This window comes from Drosophila novamexicana, unplaced genomic scaffold (genome assembly GCF_003285875.2).
Source record: "Drosophila novamexicana strain 15010-1031.04,08,12 unplaced genomic scaffold, DnovRS2.1 tig00000689-arrow-pilon, whole genome shotgun sequence".
In the NCBI taxonomy this organism is placed as follows: domain Eukaryota; kingdom Metazoa; phylum Arthropoda; class Insecta; order Diptera; family Drosophilidae; genus Drosophila; species Drosophila novamexicana.
This window is the reverse complement of record NW_020824818.1, coordinates 53,991-74,820: the sequence shown is the minus strand read 5'-3', so window position 1 is coordinate 74,820 and position 20,830 is coordinate 53,991. Positions and strand designations below refer to the sequence as shown.

Here is a 20,830-nt window from a genome sequence, read left to right as displayed (position 1 = left end):
GTACTAAAGTACATAGGCAAAACAATCGATTACAGCTATCGCGCAACACACATCTTTAGTTATAATTTGTTTTATTTTTTTAGGCTGCGACAAGTTAAGCAGCACTTTGCTTATTATTATTATTTGTAAAGGCAACACAGTATGACAGTTTTGTGCATAGTTTAACAGATTGCACCATTTCGTTATTGAACGAATGGCAATAATGTATATAAAATAAAGTAGTTTAAGCATAAGTGGGCGAGACAATTGAAACACCTTCGCGCCGAGTAGCGGGTCGCCTTGTTGTTATTTCTTGATAATAAGCGGTGCGTGCGCGCGTGCTGGAAAACAAAAGAATGAAAATTAGATTGCATTTAGTGCGCTTCATGTACATTAATCTAATACTAAGGTAAGACAACAAGCAAGTCACACATTTTCAACATGTACCTGACCATTGTTACGACTCGCGACTCTCCATTTTTCTTGCAGCTGCTGTTTCTGGCTATATGATAATGCTGCTGCGGCAGATGTTTCCTCGGCTAATGCTGCAACAGCGGAAAATGCGAACAGAGCCGTGCATCAGCCGGAGTCTCGAATGCAGATTCCATTGGCGCCAGGCTCAGAAAATGAGGAGACTTTCGCCATACCGTTAACAAAATTTAAAACAGTTACAAATGTGGCAAAAGAAGATGCGCCACCAACCGCAACCACAACAGCGTCGACGTCGACGTCGACGACGACGACGACATCGCCACAGCAAGAAGCAGATAACATTGTGATGAAGTTGGGCAGCGCGCCAAGTACTAGTGCAGAAGCTATAAGCGACGCGGTAATAGACACGTCAGTGAATATAAAAGTGCTGCCGTCTGATGTAAATATCAATAATAATAACCAATATTTTAGTGTAGTGCCTAATAACGAAAAAAGTAATAGTGCAGAGGAGACAGCGACCGCTAAAGTGCCAAAAAATCAGTTAAACAAAATTAATAATATTAATATAAATGATAATATAGATGTTAATCAAGTAGACAAATTACAGCAACCAAATCAAGGTGGCGATGCGCCCAAACCAATTCCAGCTCCGGATCATCAGCGCAAACAAAGGTATGTTGTTTTTTTGCATTTTCATTTATATCTATAAGCATCCATTGCACACGACATATGTACATATATATAAGTGCAGTTTTGGGTAATACCGGGACCAACTGCAATAATCAACATAGACTTATTTAACACAAAGCGTGCCGAGCTGCACGTTGCCTTCATCTTGAACGTGAGAAACCGCTCGAAACGCAACTTACTCGCAAATGGGGAGAGACATCAAGAGAGCGCGAGCTATCTCTTTGCTCCTTGCCAGTGTTGCCAACTATCTCTTCAAAACAGAAGCTAAATGAAATGTTAAAAAATGCAATTGCTGTAAACTAGCTAGAAAAATAGCTGAATTGGCATCACTGCTCCCAAGCTCAAGCGACGTAATCTTTGCTACTTCCCTGTAACCAATTGTTGAATTTTCATAATGTTGTATTAAACTATTATCTGCAAATAGTTTTCAAATAGCTTCTAAATATTTTGTACTAGCTCGCACTCTTATCATCATTGTTTATTTGTTAGACTATTATTATAACGCCTTTGTCAAAAGTGCCCGACTCGATGATACCCTCTAAAATACCTCCGGTGCTTCTGGTACAATTTTTATGATGAGATTTAATGATTTTACTTTTAAAATATTTAAATCTGTGTCCCTAAGATGGAGGTTACCCCAAGTTATGTATAAAAGACTTTGAAAATATATATCTACTGATATTGGGGAAATGTGAGCAGATATCCAATATAATAAAAGAAACCTTTCCTGCGTACGTACACACATTTTGATCAAATTTGCATACAATACATTGGGGATCAGCCCAATTTTTAATTTTAACAGACTAAACATTATATACGGAAAATCGTCACTGCCGTTTTAATATTCGTTCACAACGCTTTAAGTATATGCTCGTGTATATCCGCTTCAGTCAAAGTTAGCCATATTGAGCCACGTTCACTTTTTAAGCTAGTCATCGAATTGTGTAGTGAGACTAAAATTGTTAGCCCACGTCACCCCGTAAAGGTTAACCGTGCAAATCTAAAAGCTATATATCCACTGGGAGCGTGGCAATTCGGAAAAATCAATACTTCATAGAGTTTTACGCTGTTGGTTTTAGCTGCCTGATTGTTTTTACATACCTTGTATGAGAAAAAATTTACTTTATAGATACCTCTCTCCATTACCCCTTAATTGTCAAGAAAGTATGTTTTAGTTCGAGCTAGGTCTACTTTTAAACCAAACACCGAATTAAAAAGAAAGTTCAAATGTTAGTGTTGCGATTTGGGAGTACAGGGTATTAACTAGTCGGGCACTGTTGACTAGAGCAGTCGTGTTGGGCTTTCCCCTGAAAACCTCGCATTGCCCGCATGTTGTTGCTCAACCTATGATTATATAAGAACGTATATTCAACATTTGAAGTATATGGATATATATATATATATATTACAAGAGTAATTTTGCTAGATTTCGATGCCAAATTGATTAAAAGGCTAAACCATGCACGTAGAGTCAAGCCGCCGGAGAATCTGATGTGATTTGACCAAGTTATGGGGGTTGGATGTTAAAGCGTACCATTTTTACATGAATTTTGACCAAGAATAATGTTGTGTGTGTGTGTGGACGTGTGTGTGTTACTGTATGCATGCATGTATGTATGCGTGTATGAATATATGTATGGTTGTTTTCTAATACCAAACGCAGCCGAAGCTTATTTTTCGCTGTGCTGCAAATTTAAATAAAACGAATTTTCGCCAAGTGCTCTCCTCCTCGATTCTCAAGAATTCAAGTCGGCTCTGCAGTTTTTCATGCTTAGCTAGCAGTGTAGTAATTTTTTTTGATATTATTTTTGTGTTTTTTGGTATTTTTTTTTTTATTTGTTTTGTATGTATGTGTGTATGTATGTATGTATGTGTGTATGTATGTATGTGTGTATGTATGTATGTGTGTATGTATGTATATGTATGTTTATGTGTGTATGTATGTGCATATATATGTGTGTGTATGTATGTGTATATGTATGTATATACATATATATGTATGTATGTATATAAATATGTATGTATGCACATATGTATGTATGTATGTATGTATATATGTATGGATGTACATATGTATGTATGCATGTGCATAGATATGTATGTATGTATGTACGTATGTATGTATGTATGCACATATGTATGTGTGTACGCATGTACACATATATGTATGTATGTATCTACATATATATATATATATACACAAACAAAATTGCATACATACATATATATATTAACATGCATACATATATATGCAGGCAGATATGCAAAAATGTACATACACAGATGTATGTATATGCTTGGATTCTGCGAAAAGTGTGAAACACGTCTCAAATGATTTTTCGTGCACTTGCATTACCTAAGGTAACTACAGTGAACATTTCAGCATCCTAGATGTTACTGTTTGAGTTGTGCTGTGATCACCAATCAGACAGTCAGACAGGACAAACAGTTTTATAAATAGAAATAACGTATTTCTTTTTATACATATTATTTATATTTACATATTATTGATATTTTGTTTTTTCGGGTTCGTCCTTGCTTATCTACATTTTGAACACTTGTGACTTTAACGTTTAAAAGCTTGATATTCTCGGAATTCCCTTTAGCTAATAATCTGAGAGAGGTGCATGGCACATGAGTCGTTCAGTTAAGCAAAATAATAATATATTGTAGAGATGCGCAGAGACATAATACAATATTTATTTGATGGTAAATTAGTTGCGTGCTGGCCATACGACAGGTGTCATAATGGGCAATATATATATAAACTGAAGAGATCGCATTTGCGAATAGGCCGAATGCTGACAAAAAGCACCCACGCAAAGTCTTGTCACAATGCATTTTACTGGTAATTTGCTTTACAGTTTTCAATTTATTTTCCTTGGCTCTTAAACGGCGGCGTGTGAGCGGCGACTTTCTAAATGCCTCGGCTGTCGCCTGTTGGTCTATCCAGCTGTCTGGACTATCTATTGGTGGCCAATTCATTCAAAAAAGCAAACTGCGTCGGGCCAGATATTACTCTTTTTTTCTTTTCTTTTCTTATTTACGAGCCGGCGAGACGCTGTGGGAGTTAACGCCAACGCCGATCGATGCTCGTTCGATCCTTATACGGCCTTACACAACATAGTACCAAAACACTTTGTTGTTATTGTTGTTTTTGGTGTGTTTAATGTTATTTGGTAAAAGTGTTAAATGGTATCATATTAAAATGTCCAGTTCGGTTTGAGTGGAGCTCATAAACGGACTCTAGCATAAATTATTATATTTGTTGTGCTTAGCTTTTGCAGTTGAAAAGTGAATCCAATGCGCCAGAATCAAGCGACCAATTATCAAGCATCTGCAGTCTGGCAATCTCCTTCCAGACATTTCACACATGACAGGTGATCGCAGCTTCGATGATCGTAACTTTCACTTTCAGCGAATGTGTAAGGACTCTGTGAGTAAGTTTTGCAATTTAGGCTTTCGAAAATGCATCATGATCTTGTTACTCTGATCAAAGCTGCAACTACAACAACAACAACAACAAAAAAGCCATAATCACGTCCAGCAACAACAACATGATATTGCTATCAAACTAACGACGCTCAAACCCATGCGCCACGCTATCAGACTTAATGGCTGCGATTGTTGCCCATGCAAATGATTAAGCCGCCTTGTTGTGGGAGATTGAGGCTCAGCACCAAACTAAAACACAGATCACCTCACCTCAATGTCTCCATATTTAATTGATTGTGAGCGTGCGCACATTGACTTGGTTAATCAATTTGATCGCCGATCGCTGATCGCTGATCGCCGATCACTGATCTCGTGTAGCCGCATCGATTAGCCTGTTGCGCAGATCGGCATTGCAAATCATGATCTTGTCGTACACCTTCACTTCGTTTTGTTTTCGCATTCCTACTGCATTTTCCGAGCACTTTTTATGTGACGTAGGCGCCTGTCCACATACAAAAAATCCGGTTTTCTTATTGTTTTCTTTGTTTTGCCGGCATTTTTCCACCATTTAATTGCTGTATCCATCAAACTAAATGCAATCTGGCATCGTAGGCGTCGAATTTTACTTTGGCATAGGGGCAATTGCATTGGTGTTCGTACCCTGTACTTGTTAATAATGTATAAAAACAAGCAGAAGGAGGTATTTGATAAATGAAAAAAAAATAAGAGTAAGAATAGTCCAGAGAGGAGTGCCCGACCAGGCGATACTCTGCGTCAAAATATGGAAATTTCATTATATATACACACCATTTCTTCTTAAATTGTGGGAAATGCTTTCTGGAATAACTCCGATTCTGATAGTCCAATCTTCATGGGACTTTCAGGTTCCAAAGATGACCTACAAAAGTGTGTACATACCACCTCTTAAATAGGGCAGTTATCCATAGAGTATTCTGTAATCTTTCCGGCTAATGCTTCGATCTATAGCGGCTGCTTAGAGTTGGGCACTGGGTATATTTTAGTCGAGCAGCCTCGGCTGGTGTGCTGCAATTTGGAGCTCGTCTTTGGCTACTTATAAACGCAAAACCAACTCCAGAAGAAGTCCCCTTCGTTCGCTTCTGTTCCAGCTGGCTGGCGATTGCCTCGAGTCAACCACTTAACAGCTCGTGTGTGTGTGTGTGTGTGGTTGTTAGCCATGTTTTGAGTTGTATTTGTTGTTTTGGCCATTGTGTAAGCGCTGTGACACAAAAACACTTTCGCATTACAAGTGTTTAACTTGCAATGGGCTAAGCAGCAAAGACAATATCAGCGGGAAATTCAATTGTCACTTGCGGCCCGCAGTAACCTTTATCTGTTTGTGGAAAACCTCACGACGCACTAAAGGAGCTGTCGATGTCGATATCGATGTGGATGTGGATGTCGTTTGTGTTTAAAAATAACAAAAACAAAGACGCTCATCAAAGGCGTTCGAAGCTCCGCGGTGGCCACTAATATCTTTGACGGCACAGGCTGGAGGCAAATTGCCAAATGGTTTTAGTTTTATTGCCTTTGCGCAAAGCTTATGGCCTATGCATGAAGGTTGGTTGCTTGGTGTGTGCAGATTTATGGGCAACAATTTCACTTTCTGTTGCATTTCCAATCATGCACTTTATTATTTGCTTAAATTGCTTATTAATACCCCCATCCCATAAAAATGTAAAGGAAAAAAACATAAACCTAAGTTGTAAAAAAGACACGCAAGTGGCGATATCTGAGCCGATAGATAGTGTACAGGTTCTTACCCAGCATGCATTGAAACACGCCAATCTTAAAACCAGAATTCAATATCTTTTTTTCTATAAACCCGATTATTTGGATACAGAACAGTCGAACCTAGACCTGAATAACAAAATAAAGAATATATAATTCACTTTTTGAAAAACACTTGCCTAGCCCCAAAGTGAGTATAGGCCGAACTATCGAAAATGGGAAAACTTGATGAGTTGGATACAGATAACAGATAAATAGGATATACCAAAAGCCTAAGCTCTGGTAAGCATGTCCTTCTCAAATCGTCGCTTTTTAACTACGCACAAACTTCTAAGCTTCATTCATTTTACAAACTTTGAGAGGGTATTATAATTTTCTCGGGAAATTACGCATGGAAGTGAACGTCTACGACCTCATAAGAAGGTATATATATATTGGATCAGTGTCAACTGCCAAGTCGGTATAGCTACGCCTGAATATTCGTCTGTCTGTTTCTATGCATAGACTAGTCTGAGTTAAAGCTTAAACTTAGATAGGTTTCGTCTTTTTATTGTGGTAGTCGGGGGGTTTAGCTGGCATAAGAAAGATCGAAGAAGAATTGTTCCTACTTCTTCTGTGCTTAATAATGATGTAGAATCATGAATGCTTAGACTGAAGCCTAAAGAATGTTTTCATATGGGTTAATAAATAAATATTTATCTGCTAATAACAGAAGAACTTGCATGCCTGAATAGCGTATTGATACCCTGTAAAAAGTAGGCTATATTGCATATGTATATATATTTAAGGGGATAAAAAAATGAAGGCATGCCAACCCTATAATAATCTGCACACAACATTTGATGAGAAAGAGAAGCTATGTTTGAATCTGTCTTTCACCTGGCTACAGGGTAACTCTCAGTCGCGCACGCTGGGAAAGAGCGCCTGGCTTGTTATGTACAATTATGTTTGTGTTTGGGAGTACAGATGTCTTGTGGCTATTTCTATAAGCCGTGGTTGTATCCCTAGAGCTCGACTGCAACAGAAAAAGGCGTCGGAAACGGATTAGCCCCCGCAACAATTCAAAAGGGGGCAGACCTCAGATGTCAGAGTTGCATTTTTACACACAATATATGTACATAAATATGAATTAGTTATGGCTTTATAAGTTTTGTGAATATGAAATATGCATGTTTACTTTAAATTATTACTAATTCTAACTAGAGCAATGTCCGAGAGTTTTATAAATAATATAAAGAGTTTTAAGTGAACGGGAAAATATGAAAAAAAAATAAACTCAATCTGTAATTGCCATAGGTTAACATAAGATTTTAGATCTTAACATCTTAAAGATATACCCTGCATTAAGGCCTGTAGAGTGTGAAAGTTTCATCTGTGCGGATTGTTTAACTTGTTATCAAAGTAGCGGCAAGTTTAGCAGCGGCTTCCACAGCAATAGTAATAACATTACACACACACACACGCGCACACATGTGTGTGTGTGCACGCGAAGCTGTGCGACAAGTTTGCCGGCAAGCTGCAGTTGACACGCGGCTAGCGATTCGCTCTGCAAGTGCACTGCAATGGCGTTATGATATTGGGTGCTCAGCCTTGCTGAGAGGCGAGAGGCGCACTCTTTGCACCTGTGTGTGTGTGTGGTATGTGACGTGCTCTCTGCCAGTGTTGCCAACTGTCGTAAGAAGCTAAATCGAATGTTAAGCTACATTAAATTGGCAATTTGGTTCGTATGTTGGGACACAAAATGACAAAGAACTGCCTTCTTTTGGGCAGTGTATTGTGAAGGCATTTATAAACGTTTATTGTATTGAATCAAAAATAATATATATATACGGACATATTTATAGAACAAACCATTGCCTTTAATGATGTTTCGCTTATGCGAATTCGACTGGATCGGTTGAAAGTAGTTAAAAAAGTTAATTTAATTGTTTGGGCAAATTGTCTTTAGTAGGTGCAAAAAGCTGGATTATTAATCTAATCAAGCCGAAACTTCTGCTTATTATATTTTGACGCTATCTTACAGGTTTCAGCAATTTTCCTTTAAATAGCTAAAAATCGAAACACTGTGATTGGCCAAATTTGACTACAAAATAGCTAAATGTGGCAACACTGTCCTCTACCTGGCTCTGTGCGTCTCTCGCTCTTTTCACGACATATGGCGGAAATTTCTGCACACTTGGGCCGCAATTACTAGAGCTTAGTTGTAACACGTTCAGTTCTCATTTCGATTTCCAGTGGTGCGATCGTGCGCTCGCACGCTGGCTCGGTGAGTCCGCGAGGCGCGATATCTATCCAAGATCAAGTCCACATCAGTGTTATCCTGTAAACCTAGTGTCCTGTTCGTACGTGTAAGACGTGGTGCCAGCAGTGCACTCGCTTTGTATCGTTCATTTGCAAAAGTAATTAAAACGAACCGCAAATCCTTCGTCCTTAAACGGCAGCAGCAACAGCAACAACAGCTCCAACAACAACAACAACAGCAACCTAAGCTTTTAGCCATAATATTCATTAATGGATAACGTTGCCAAAGTGGTTTCGCATGTTTGTTTCTTAACAAATATTTATGAGAGCGCTTAATTGCAATTCATTCAGTGTCGCCAGCAGAAATATTGTTTGCCGAGCCAATATTGATTAGAGATTGAGATTCAATGCTGAAGAGGCTGTTATTGATATTTGGTACAGGAAATCGTCTTATTGATCTTCGCACCCAACAACTGACCATTAATTATATCCGAGTCTGCAAATGAGGTGACATCGCGATCTCTAGTCGGATAACCTACCAATAGATACATTAAACTGTTGATCCTGATTGACTTTTTGGTGATCAAAGCGAATGCCAATTTTTGAGCGCCAGGAAGCTGACATTTTAAGTGTGAAATATTGGCAATAAGTGGTTAAACGTTTTTAATTTACAATCCGGTCTCAGGCTGATTTTCGAAGATACTTTTTAAAATTCACTTAAGAGGTGCTTCACACTCTTCGCAAAGTCAATTCGTGAAAAATTGATGTCGAAAATCGGGCTCCAATTTATTACCAACGACCTTGATGAACATTTATTTAAGTCGTGTTCAAATTTATAGAAATATTTATTTACGATTTTTTCAAAATTCAAATCAAATTTGAGTTAAAATGTTGCATGCTCGAAAGTTAATCTTTCTGTTTTGTGGTAATTTACTAAATTGTTTAAGATCTATGCAATCTTCATTTTATATATTTTTTATACAATTTTCGCTTTTATCCGATCGACTGTGAACTCTTTTGTAAACGTCTACAAAACTTATAGTAAATTTCTCACGCTCGTGAAACGTGTAATGCCTCCAATTTTCAGACAAACCCTGTTCCGGGAAAAGCCGGGTAATATCCGCTATTCATTAAAATTGTAGTAAATATGTGCATCTTAATGGTAACAAAAAAATACGCGCTGCAGCAGGTTGTGTATTTTTGACAGACAGTTCTCTGCTTCTCTCTACTCCGCATTATACACACTTATCACATTTAAATAAAAAATGAATGTATAATAATTACGAAACATGTAGGTTTATTGGCTTTTTGCAAATGTCCGTGCGTTCGTTATTTTTAAACTTGCAATATATCTCGTATCTGTCAGGGTGTTTAAATCAATATTTCCCACAGCCTGCGAGCTAGTCCTGACTACATGTATTCAAATTGGAAATAGGCTTGATCTAAGCATAGGACCTTCATGTTAATCTGGTGGCCATCCAAAAGTAGGCCTTTAACAATAAATGCACATCTGGACACACATGAAACTAAATTTTAGTTGCATGCAGTCGTTATGACCGTCGGCATTTGCAACGCCCACATAAATAGCTTTCGCGCTGCAACGACAGAATTAGATTAATGATTCCAACAACAAAAATATGTGTCATAAAAATTCTCACATAATATTTGCTCTTGAACATGCATATTTTTGCGTTGTACACAATACTGCGAAATGTTTAGAAGAAGAAAAAATAACTAAGTTTTGCTGTGGAAAATTATAAAATTATGTTGAAGGTTTCGGGCTAAATTATTGTGAATTAGCCTAAGGTAACTACGAAATAGAGTTTAAAGTTTTTATATCCTTGTGAATATTTTAATTTTATCGCGGAATGCGTGTCTCCGACTCCATCAGCCTGGGCGATATGTTTTTAACTCCGCTCCCTACATATAAGATACATATATCTTATTAATATTGGAATAACATTTCATGTTCTTCCATCGGTCATAAATGAGTTATTCGAAATATTTCCTATGAAATCTGAAACAAATGCATATCAAATCGGATCAAAATATGATATATTACATATATGAAATAAGCCATTCTTAGCCATGCATGGATATATGATCAATGGATTCTATCTTTCTCAAGTGTCTCATAAAATCCAACAAGCAGGAATGTTCCAGGGGGATGCAGCCAACAGTACAATGCTCTCTTCTTAGTGAAATAACAAATGACATCAGTTGAAGTCACTTCAAAACTAACTCCAGGTCGCCTTAAAGCCGTGATTTTAAAGCTAATTTCCAATTAATGAAGAACTGCCTATTTTTAGCTAGATCTTTAAAGCGGACAATCCGTCATTTACCTGAACTATCTTAAGAATTTGGCCTTAAAATTGTTGATTATAGACATTCGCGATTTGCCTGTTTCCTTGGCTAGAAGGAACATCGCAGTCTCTGGGCATTCCTTACATTGGGCTCTTTGAGCCTTTCTCTGGCGGCGCTCTTAAGTAACTTTCCATGTTACATATTTTCACTTTTTGAAAAAATTAGAAAATAAGCATATCATGTTAACGACAGTTTTCACAGCGTCACAACAGAAAATGCCAAAAGTATTTCACATGTGGCTAATCTATTCAAATGCAAAAGCCAGAAATTCCTGCCAAACTTGTAGCACACAGCCGAAACAAGCCGGCTGCTGCCCAGTCATAAGTATTACAATATTGCAAGCTGACCGACCGCCAGACAGATTTCGGTTGAGGTTTTGATGCAGGCTGCAGGCCAACAAGTCATAAATATGCCAGCCAGGAAACCTGGAGTTTCCCCACGCCAGACATCAAGGTGGGCGTTGTTGATACCTGGTTACGAGCGACTGCAGCTCAGATTTATTATAGAATTTTTGCATTTAAACATGATTTTGGGCGGTCTTACAAAAAGGTTGCACAGTAACAGCACCGGGGAAGTGACAACTTTGGCCCGTGCAAATTGGACACACTTAACACGTTTAGCCGTAGTCGCGGAGTCCATTTGATATACTTTCTAGTGGAAGCGCGGATGCAGAGCATGCCGTTAAAATTAACATTGTCTACAGGTGTCAGTTGCAAGCGCACTTTAATGCCTCCATAAACAAAATCCGAAAAACCCAAGATCAATTGTTTTCTTTTAGTTTGTTCGTGAGGCAAAAGAAAATGTGTACGTAAATGGGGCGCAAAAATATCCGTAACATGCAGAAGCAACATTTATTTTTATTTTTTACTTTAAAGCAATGTTTATATTTTTATGAACCCATCGAAAATTGGTAAAAGGGTTTAATGCTTTAGTGCAAATTTACGTAACACGCAGAAGGAAGCATTTTCGGACCCATATATCCGTATATATATAAAACTGTTTGTGACTGAATGACGGACTGACTGATTGATTGCCCAAACAGTAAGATCTAGGAAGCTGAAATGTTCACTGTAGTTACGTTAAGGCGGGGTTTCGGGAATATATGTACTGGAACAGGACGTTGAGCTGACCAACCAAGAGTGCATTTCCCATGTTGGGCAAATGTATGAAGAAAGTTTGATCCATTTTATTTATAAAGAAGTTATTTTAAAAATTCATTTTCAATATATCGAGCCTAGGCAAGAAATTCACGATGTGACGTCGGTTGTGAACTAGGTGAAAATCAAAATAGTCAAACAAATCTTTATATATATACAGACTGATCTAGACTTGATGATATCCTCTATCTACCTATATATAAAGCCTAGGTGTAGAGGATATCTTCTCGTCAGTCGACTTCTTGCTTTTATAGATCTGCGAGCGAATCTACGAGCGAGTATATAAACGGTCGGGTTTTTTTTTTGTTATTTATCATTTCAGTTTATTTTGAGATGGGCTATAGAATTACCAACAGCTGGTCTTTTGTATTTGTGGCGGGCTTTTGTTCAACAGCCTCGTTTCGTTTTCGTTTCATAACTTAAAGGCAATGCTATAGTCGCTGTTCCATTTCGATCTGAGAGTATTCGGCTAGCTAGTAGGTGTTGTTGGGCTGATAGGTGTGGCTGATGGCCAAATCAGTGCAAAAAAATGACGCTTTTTAATCATTTATTAAACAACAAAATGCATGTAGAACTACTTAAAGTGCTGGCAACAAAATGCTGTTACAATACATTGTAAAGTTCATAAGTAATGAGTTGAAGAAGCTGAGAACGAACATAACCATGTTTTTAATGTTCTTTTGGATTTTATGGTTTTCCCAAATCATTGCCATATCGACAGTGTTCATGAGGTGAGACAATGAGTTACATAGACATTTCTAAAACCCATCATATTAATGTGGCACCTTCCTGACTCATTTGTAAACAAATGCAATAATTGCGTCTCTTTCCAGCTTGCCCGAAATAATTACCGAGCTGCCCGCCGTTACCGTGGCGGAGCTGCCCCTGGAGGTTGAGCATGTCAAAGATCGCTTGGAGTCAGTCTTACCGCACGAGGCGACGCACAGTTCGGGTAACAAAACCGAGAGTCAGCAGCCGCCAAATCAGACGTTTGAAATTGCCAAGGAAGCAGCTCAGAAAGGTGCGTAGCCATTGAGCATTATCGAAAACGTGTTGAATTTAAATGAGTTCTTAATATTCGTAGCTGAACTGAACATCAACGATCCGGGCGGAGGATTGGAGCTCCATGCGTTCGCCAGTTCCGAATCGAATGCTACCGTGGATGGCAATGTGACCAGCGAAGGAGGCCAGATCGCAAATGCTGCGGCAGCCGCAAGCAGCAATGAGACTGTCGAGGAAGTGCCGATGCCCGTCTTCTCGGAGTGGGCGCAAAAGCAAATAGAGGCAGAGGCGAGTCGCGAGCAGGCCATGGAGCTGGAGCAGCAGGTTGTTAACAATTCGGCGCAGCGTCGAAATGCCACCGGCTCGGGCAGCGGCAAGCCGCCGTCGCTGAAGTTGCGCGCCAAGAATTATGCCTCGCCCGACTGCGGCGCCAAGATAATTGCCTCGAATGCAGATGCCACCAACACGGGAGCTGTGCTGAGCCACTCGAGTGACGAATATATGCTCAGTACATGCGGCAGTCGCATCTGGTTCGTGGTGGAGCTATGCGAGGCCGTGCAGGCGCAAAAAGTGGAGCTGGCCAACTTTGAGCTCTTTAGCTCGTCGCCAAAAAACTTTACAGTGGCCGTGTCCAAACGGTTTCCGACTCGCGACTGGAGCAACGTGGGCCGCTTTGCGGCGGAGGACAAGCGCACGGTGCAGACGTTCGAGCTACATCCGCATCTGTTTGGTAAATTTGTGCGCGTAGACATACATTCGCACTATTCCAAGGAACACTTCTGTCCCATTTCGCTTTTCCGTGTGTTCGGCACATCCGAGTTTGAGGCGTTCGAAACAGAGATCCGGCACAGCGATGAACTGGACGACTTTGACGATGACTTTGGCGGGCAGGAACAGTTGCACAAGACACTTTCCGGCACCGATGGCGGCGGTGCCAACATATTTCAAAGCGCCTCCGATGCGGTCATCCAGATGGTCAAAAAGGCTGCCCAGGTGCTGGTTAAGCCCTCCAAGCCGTTACGCTGGTCCACCGATTCGCTGCTCTGTTTCACACCCACTGCTGGCCTTTACAGCTGCCAGAGCTGCAACAGCTCTGCCGTGGATCGCATTAACAACCTTCTGTCCTGTCAGTCGCAGCAGCTGCAGCAGCTCCTCCTGCTGCCGCAGCTGCGCACACACCTGCTGCAGTCTCGCGTTTGTCAAGCAGACTATAACATCAGCCTGAGCTTGTCCAGGGAAGAGGAGCGCGCGACAAGCGGAATGGACAAGCGCCAAAGCTTCTATCTGAGCATGTTGCCTGCAGAGCATGTGGGTGCCATGTGCAAGCTTCTACAGGCGGAGCACAGCAGCGTCGTCGAGTATCCGGTTGAATTGACGAAGGCTGAGCGGCAGCGGAACCTCGATGTAGCACAGCATTTATTCGAAAATCTGACCATAGCTGATCCGTCAAAAGAGCCGGATTCAGAGGCTAAAGTTACCGTGCCGAATGATTCCTTGCCTGCCGTCACACCTACCTTGGAAGTAGTATCTGCCGAGATGTCCACGGCCAGCGAAAAACCTACAACCGATGCCCAGCTGGATCCACAGCCAACAGATAGCTCCACAATAGCGGCCACACCATCTGACGTGAATATATTTAATGTACCAACTGACACCCAGAAAAACCCGACACAAGGCTCAGGACCCGTTGTTCCCGACACGCCGACGGCTAAGCCGGAATCGCAAGTTGACCCCAACGAAGTGGAGGCCTCCAAAGCGCCTCCTAGCCCTACGACTAGCCACCCACCAACAAGCTCGGGCGAATCGGACAGCGCAGATCTTGTAGGCAGCGGCAACGGACTGGATGACAGCAATCTGTCCAACTGGGAGAGCATCGATAGCCTGCTGACTACAACGGTTGCATCAATAACGGCAGGTGGCGGTGCCGCTGCGGCTGCCGCGGCCGTGGTCAATGGCAATGCAAACATCGGAGGCACTGCCAATGCCGGAAATGCGGGTAGCCTAAACTTACAGCCAAAATTAACGCACGGACCGCAATCGGAGAGCGTTTTTATAAGGCTATCGAATCGAATTAAGGTGAGTAGCAATTAACTTGGTTTGCCTTGGGAGGGAACTCTCATCATTTAAAAGATGAAAAAAAGTTGCAGAAGACAAAAGCAAATCTTCAGGAATATATATTTTCGATCTAAGCGAGCAGAAGACAAAAACAAATCTTCAGGAATATATATTTTCGATCTAAGCGAGCTGAGTATATTTAGCCATGTCCTAATGAGAGATCGAGTTGATTAAGAAGACTGCAAAAGACTAATTTTTTAAATATATAATCTCCCTTACCATACGCAGAACAAGTTTATTGAATAATCTTTTTTTTTTTCCTTTTATCCGATCGATTTCCAGACATTAGCATAAATTCAGAAATTATAGGAGCTGCATATGAAGTTTCTCGTTTAATGTACACAGATTGAGTTTATTTCACTTTTTTTTTAGATACCTCCTTTCTTTTTAAATTGAAAAAATGTGCTGTTTAGTTTTTACACACATTATGCAGCCATATTTGGATTGTTCATTAAATGTTTAAACAGATCGGACTATAAGCACCGAAGATATGCAAGAACAAATTTACTTAAGCTGCGTATCAAGAAGGAAGTTATATTGATTGTAAGGGGAGCTTGGGTTAAGGGTAACTCGCTATTGGGCACTCTGACTTGTTCATATTGGGGTTTCAAAGAAATCTAGCCAACGCGGATGTCAGTAAGGACATAGAAACTTCGTTAGTTCCCACCCGCTTCCGTAGCGTGCCTGTGGCAGCCTCGCATGTTGTAGACGTATTACGGTTAACTGCTATTACACCTGGCCACACCCCTATTACGTTATTCCAGTTTCACCTATTTGCGAAGGCGGCCTTGTCATGGCCACTGTTTGGCTACATCAACAATGACGTCAAAGTCGCCAAGCAGCCGGGCGTTGTTTAATGTTGTTATCCAATTCTGTCTTTTGCAGGCGCTCGAACGTAATATGTCGCTGTCGGGGCAGTATTTGGAGGAGCTGTCGCGTCGTTATAAAAAGCAGGTGGAGGAGTTGCAGCAGACGCTTACACAACAGTCGCTCACAGTGCGCACTCTGGAAGATCAGAGCCGACGCTTTATTGACCAGGAACAACTCTACAAGCAACAAAGCGCCGAGCTGGCCGGCGATGTGCGTGCGCTCACATACCAAGTGCAGGCCTGCATCCTCGTCATCATCATAGTGGGCACGTGCATCTTTCTGATGCTAGTGCTGGGAACTGTCTACTATCGCAAGTTGCGGCGCCAAACCCAACAGTTGCTTCCGCAGGCAACGACGGGTAATAGCCAGCAAAAGCTCAGCCGTCGCAAGTCATATGAGCAAATGATGCAGCAGTCGCCCGGCAAGCAGCGGAGGCCAAGCGAGGAAGCCATGCTCATACTGAATGGCTGCGGAGACTCGTCCCTGACGGAACAGTCCGACGCTGGCAACGGCAACGGCAGGCAGCGTAAGTTATCAGTCTGCTATGGGAGCAACAACAACATTGCCAACCACATGAGCAGCACAAGAGCTTCGCTGCACAGGCGGAAAGGTGCAAAGCATTCCTGGCACGCTAGCTTAGATTCAGCGCAGGTGACGTGCGGTGAGAATCCCGACAAGTTCTTCGATGTGGGTAAGATAACTGATTAAAGCCGCGACAATAGCAACTTATGCTATATACATTTATTAATTTGTTGCAGACACTCTCAAGAGTAATAAGATGCAAAATAAGTCCGCCAAAAGGAAATCGCTGCAACAGTTCCAACAGGAGCTGAAACGCCAAGAGTCGGCACCTGCCAGCTACACAGAAAACAGTCTAACTGAGGAGCCTACGCAGAGCGACTTTGATGAGAGTCTCATTCTGGACGACGAAGATCTGTGCAACTTCATACCCAACACTGATTTGGCTTACAACGAATTTATGCCTGAAGGCCCGTCAGGATACCAGATCCTAGACACACTCGATGGAAAGGCTGACAAGGGTCAGACAGTGAAAAAGTGTCGACGCGTTTCGTCGCCAGCGTTCTTTAAGTCGCCGTTTAGCAAAAATAAGAACAAAGGAGGCAGTCTGAACGGCATGGGTGGCGTAAAGGGCAGCCAGTCGGCGCATGAGGCGACTTCTTGGGAATGGTATCGCCTGAGGCGAAGCGAGAAACAATCAAAGCAGTTGTCAGTGCCGAGTGTATCCATCTCTTCTACGCCCAATGCGAGCCTGGACAATTCATCTCTGTCGGAAATTAACTTTCCTTTTAACTCAACGCAAAACTCCTTTCGCATACTAGGCGAGGCCATACTCTCCTCTGGCGAGAGTAGGCCCAGTGGCAAGGGCAGCGCTGTTGCCGCCGGCAGCAGCAGTAGTAGTGGCGCCAGTACCACCTCCTCGACAACGAAAAAGAAGCAGCGTGCTTTCAATAATATATTTCGAAAAGTCTTTTGAAGAAGACGACGTTTGCCGACTATTTAAATGTTTTACTTATTAAATTGTTCCCTCAATTGTGTTCAGTTAGGTTTGTCTACCAACGGCATCAATTGGACTGATGTTATCTACGTAGATAATTAAAAATTTTGTGTGAATGAAACACTCCAGTTTTGTAAAATACCGGTCAAAAGATTCAATTCGTTTCTCTCAAGAGTTCCTTAGTGTTGCAGTAATATGCAAATGACTGTCAAATCAAATTAGTTATACCTTCATTTGATTTTTAATTGTAATAATATGCTCGCTGCTTGTATATACATTTAAACAATGGAAATCTACAATAATGAAAGTGCTTGCTTTCACGAAAGGCAAGCTTCTTTACTTAATATTCCAAGCCTTTTTTGCTCTTGCCCAGCGCTAATTAAAGTATTTAGTTTATAAGCATTGCAAATTGTCGCTGTATTAGTTTGTTATTAGCCTTATTACAGCCATTACTTATTGAAATAATTATAAATTGTACGTTTATTTAAAGTAAAAGCAGATAACATTTATTTATAAAATCACTACAAAATTAATTTTTATATTTTCAATTCGCTTAAAAATTCCGCAACATCGAGCGCGTCTTTGTTAGCCAATTTCTGATCCCTAATAGCACTGTTCAGGTGACGTCCGGCTGTACCCATGTGCTTCTTCCATTGCTCGACTGTTTTGTACTTTTCATCGTTTGCGCAGAAAATAACCTCATTGATATCTTCATCCAGTTTATAGCTACACACAGATGCAAACTCTTGCTGCAGATCGCCCATCGCCTCCTCGCGCAACGATTCGTCTCGACACACCAGATTTAACATGAAGAGGCCATTGGGCCCAATGATCTCCTTTATGTACATAAGTATCTTGTGGGCAAGAAAACTTTTGGGCGGACAGCTCATGCCCAGGGACAGATCCTTACTATCTACATCGAAAAGCACAGCTGCAAAATGTATGCCTGCAAAATTAAATGTGGTAAAGTAGTTCCAAACGATAATAAACGGCTTTTTTACCTTCATTGCAACAGCGCTCTACAAAGGCGAGGCCATCATCAATGACGACATGTAGGCGATCGTCTTGCTTCAGCTCAAAATATTGCTCAGCTACTTCCAGCATTATGGGATCTATTTCTACAGCCGTAATACGTGTTTGACTGCACCGAAAATTGATTTAATTTGGAAGAAAACAAATAATAAATAAGAAGACTTACGGAAATGCGGCATGCAGGAAACTGCACAGCCCACCGCCGCCCAGCCCAATGACCAGCACGTCGCTTTGTACATCTTTTTTCGGGCCCTGCATGGTCACGGCCAGCTGCACGCCCACAGACATGAAGAGATGATGATGGCATGCCAAGTAACCAAAGTCTATTTTTTTACGATCCTTTTTCCCTTTGATTTTAACTAAAAAAAAGAGTTAATAAGTACACATATGTATATAGATCGCCGCAAATTTCAATTCTTACCTGTTTTCACCAAAGCTTCTGATTGCACCACAAACTGATTTTTGAGGAATATCAGACGGCGAAGTGTCTTGCCATCGACTTCCACTTCTTCAATGCGAAAGTCGCCGGATAATTTAGAGAATCCAGAAATCAGCGTTTCCCGCATTCCTACTTCAGAGCCCAAAGATAAGTAGGGAATCTGTTCCTTCAGACCTGCAGGCGCGAGATTCGTAATGCTATAAGCCAGTTCGCTCTTCACCTCCTCCAGCGTGCTATAAACCTGATCGCGATGCAATGTCACAACAGCCAGTCGCTGAAACTTGGCGGATGCCTGCAGTTTTTTTCGACCTGCTGTTGTTGCAAAAAGCCACTCGGTTTCTCGCCCTTGAGGCACAATAAAAGCGGCATATTTGCCAAGACCTCGCGATGGCAGTTGATCCATGACATGAACCGTGTATCGAGGCGTTGGCTCTGCAGCCCGATGCAGGTCCATGGTGACTTCATTATGGCCAACAATACTAGAGCGTGCCAATCCATTGCAGACCAGCGCTGCTTTCTGCACAGAGGCCACAGCATTAGTGAGGTCCGCCGCACAACTGAAACGTTGCATTTTGTCGCTACCGAGTCCGAACTCAAGGATCTATAAGAAGTCAAGTTATGCAAGAGTATCGTGGCAAACTGAGGCAGTTACTCACCGGCATAGGCAAGCTCTTAAACTTGGTGGCAATTATAACAAAAACAGGTAGCGTTAGTGATTCCTCGGCATTTCTTTCCTTGTTGGCACGCTCCACATCCAGACAGTGCACAATGCGCAACATGCAGTTGTTACGCGGCAAGAACTCCAGCAGATAGTCAAGTATGTGCTCCTGCAACATGGATATACCAACGTACCGACCGCCATTTCTGCAATTTATGAGGAGAGCATTTATAATACACCACAATTATTGATGCGGTCAGGTGGATTTACCGCATTGTGCGCAATATTTCTGCAAAATAACGATCTACAATATGTTTGGTGTCCTCGGCATCATTCACAAATATGGCATCTAGTGTGCCCTTATCCAAAGCCACGGAGAAGCTCTCGTCTGAAAATGACATATCCGTTGCGTCCATCTGAAGGAACTTCATGTCCGGCCGTGTTTTCGCGTTTAGTTCTATCATTTTTTTTACAGCAACAGGAGAGATGTCAATGTTAGTTATATCCCGAAAGCCCGTGTCATACATGTCCATGCTGAGCTTTGAATTGCCGCAACCAAGCATCAGAATTTTGTCGGCGGGCTTTATATACTTGTGTATCTGATCGCATAGTTCCAAATACTCGCCATACCTGAAATACTTAATAATTGCAATTAAAATATTTATCACTGAGCCTTTTCCTCCTCATGTGCTAAACACGTAAAGACCGGCATACGGTGCATGTGTTTATTACATGCGTGCAATTACCATTCAAACGCCTTTTCACCGCGTTTTTTGAAAAACTCATTCCAGTAGTCCGTTTGAGCAAACTCCTCACGCGTTCTTGGCAACAAATTCATTGTTTGTTCTCAGCAAATTAATTGTAGTCAACGACTAGCACGCTTGTTGTTTATCGCGCAATTGGTGCTACTTCAATGTTATTAAAAAATGTACTAAATTTTGCCACATAATTGTGACGTCATGTAGCAGAGCGTAAACTTTATTTGAGTAATTGTTTTGTTTATGTCGCCAGGTAAATAACTTTGAAATAATTTGGATTTTTGCTAGACCTATATTTTCTATCCCAAAAAAAAATGGTTTCTTGTGTAAATCAAATAATTAACAAATAAATCTTCGCGATCCTGCAATGCAAAGCGTGTGAGTATCGATAAC

At 41.2% G+C, this 20,830-nt stretch overlaps 2 protein-coding genes and 1 long non-coding RNA gene across 7 annotated transcripts; 1 reads left to right on the top strand and 2 right to left on the bottom strand.

The window, feature by feature from the left end:
- Positions 1-54: 54 nt before the first annotated feature.
- LOC115762986 lies at positions 55-509 on the bottom strand. The gene is made up of 2 exons (XR_004017845.1): positions 427-509; positions 55-320 (listed from the first exon to the last, which is right to left on the bottom strand). It is a non-coding gene; the product is annotated as an uncharacterized LOC115762986 (long non-coding RNA).
- Positions 314-18,064, top strand: LOC115762981. Of its 4 annotated transcripts, XM_030705361.1 has the most exons (7): positions 314-388; positions 469-819; positions 883-1,083; positions 12,881-13,068; positions 13,132-15,125; positions 16,050-16,725; positions 16,793-18,064. In XM_030705361.1, the coding sequence occupies exons 1-7, from the start codon at positions 336-338 to the stop codon at positions 17,527-17,529; spliced, it is 4,200 nt and encodes a 1,399-aa protein (XP_030561221.1). In that variant the 5' UTR covers positions 314-335; the 3' UTR covers positions 17,530-18,064. The 4 variants fall into 4 exon arrangements, with proteins under 4 accessions (XP_030561221.1, XP_030561220.1, XP_030561222.1 ...); XM_030705360.1 differs by having other exon boundaries at positions 469-1,083; XM_030705362.1 differs by lacking the exons at positions 314-388; positions 469-819; positions 883-1,083 and adding exons at positions 8,552-8,684; positions 12,620-12,778.
- Positions 18,065-18,071: 7 nt separating this feature from the next.
- LOC115762983 (eEF1A lysine and N-terminal methyltransferase homolog) lies at positions 18,072-20,805 on the bottom strand. Of its 2 annotated transcripts, none has more exons than XM_030705365.1 (7): positions 20,426-20,805; positions 19,950-20,309; positions 19,678-19,885; positions 19,004-19,622; positions 18,749-18,941; positions 18,552-18,691; positions 18,072-18,496 (listed from the first exon to the last, which is right to left on the bottom strand). In XM_030705365.1, exons 1-7 carry the CDS (start codon positions 20,515-20,517, stop codon positions 18,087-18,089), a joined length of 2,022 nt encoding a protein of 673 aa, XP_030561225.1. In that variant the 5' UTR covers positions 20,518-20,805; the 3' UTR covers positions 18,072-18,086. The 2 variants fall into 2 exon arrangements, with proteins under 2 accessions (XP_030561225.1, XP_030561226.1); XM_030705366.1 differs by having other exon boundaries at positions 19,950-20,317; positions 20,426-20,497.
- Positions 20,806-20,830: the final 25 nt, after the last annotated feature.

Excerpts from the sequence above, each read along its gene's own strand:
- LOC115762981 (XM_030705360.1), top strand. The coding sequence starts at position 336 with ATGAAAATTAGATTGCATTTAGTGCGCTTCATGTACATTAATCTAATA. Across the intron at positions 389-468 it reads TACATTAATCTAATACTAAG|CTGCTGTTTCTGGCTATATG; the intron begins GTAAGACAACAA and ends TTTTTCTTGCAG. Across the intron at positions 13,069-13,131 it reads CAAGGAAGCAGCTCAGAAAG|CTGAACTGAACATCAACGAT; the intron begins GTGCGTAGCCAT and ends TAATATTCGTAG.
- LOC115762983 (XM_030705365.1), bottom strand. The coding sequence starts at position 20,517 with ATGAATTTGTTGCCAAGAACGCGTGAGGAGTTTGCTCAAACGGACTAC. Across the intron at positions 20,310-20,425 it reads GGTGAAAAGGCGTTTGAATG|GTATGGCGAGTATTTGGAAC; the intron begins GTAATTGCACGC and ends TAAGTATTTCAG. Across the intron at positions 19,623-19,677 it reads TTAAGAGCTTGCCTATGCCG|ATCCTTGAGTTCGGACTCGG; the intron begins GTGAGTAACTGC and ends GACTTCTTATAG.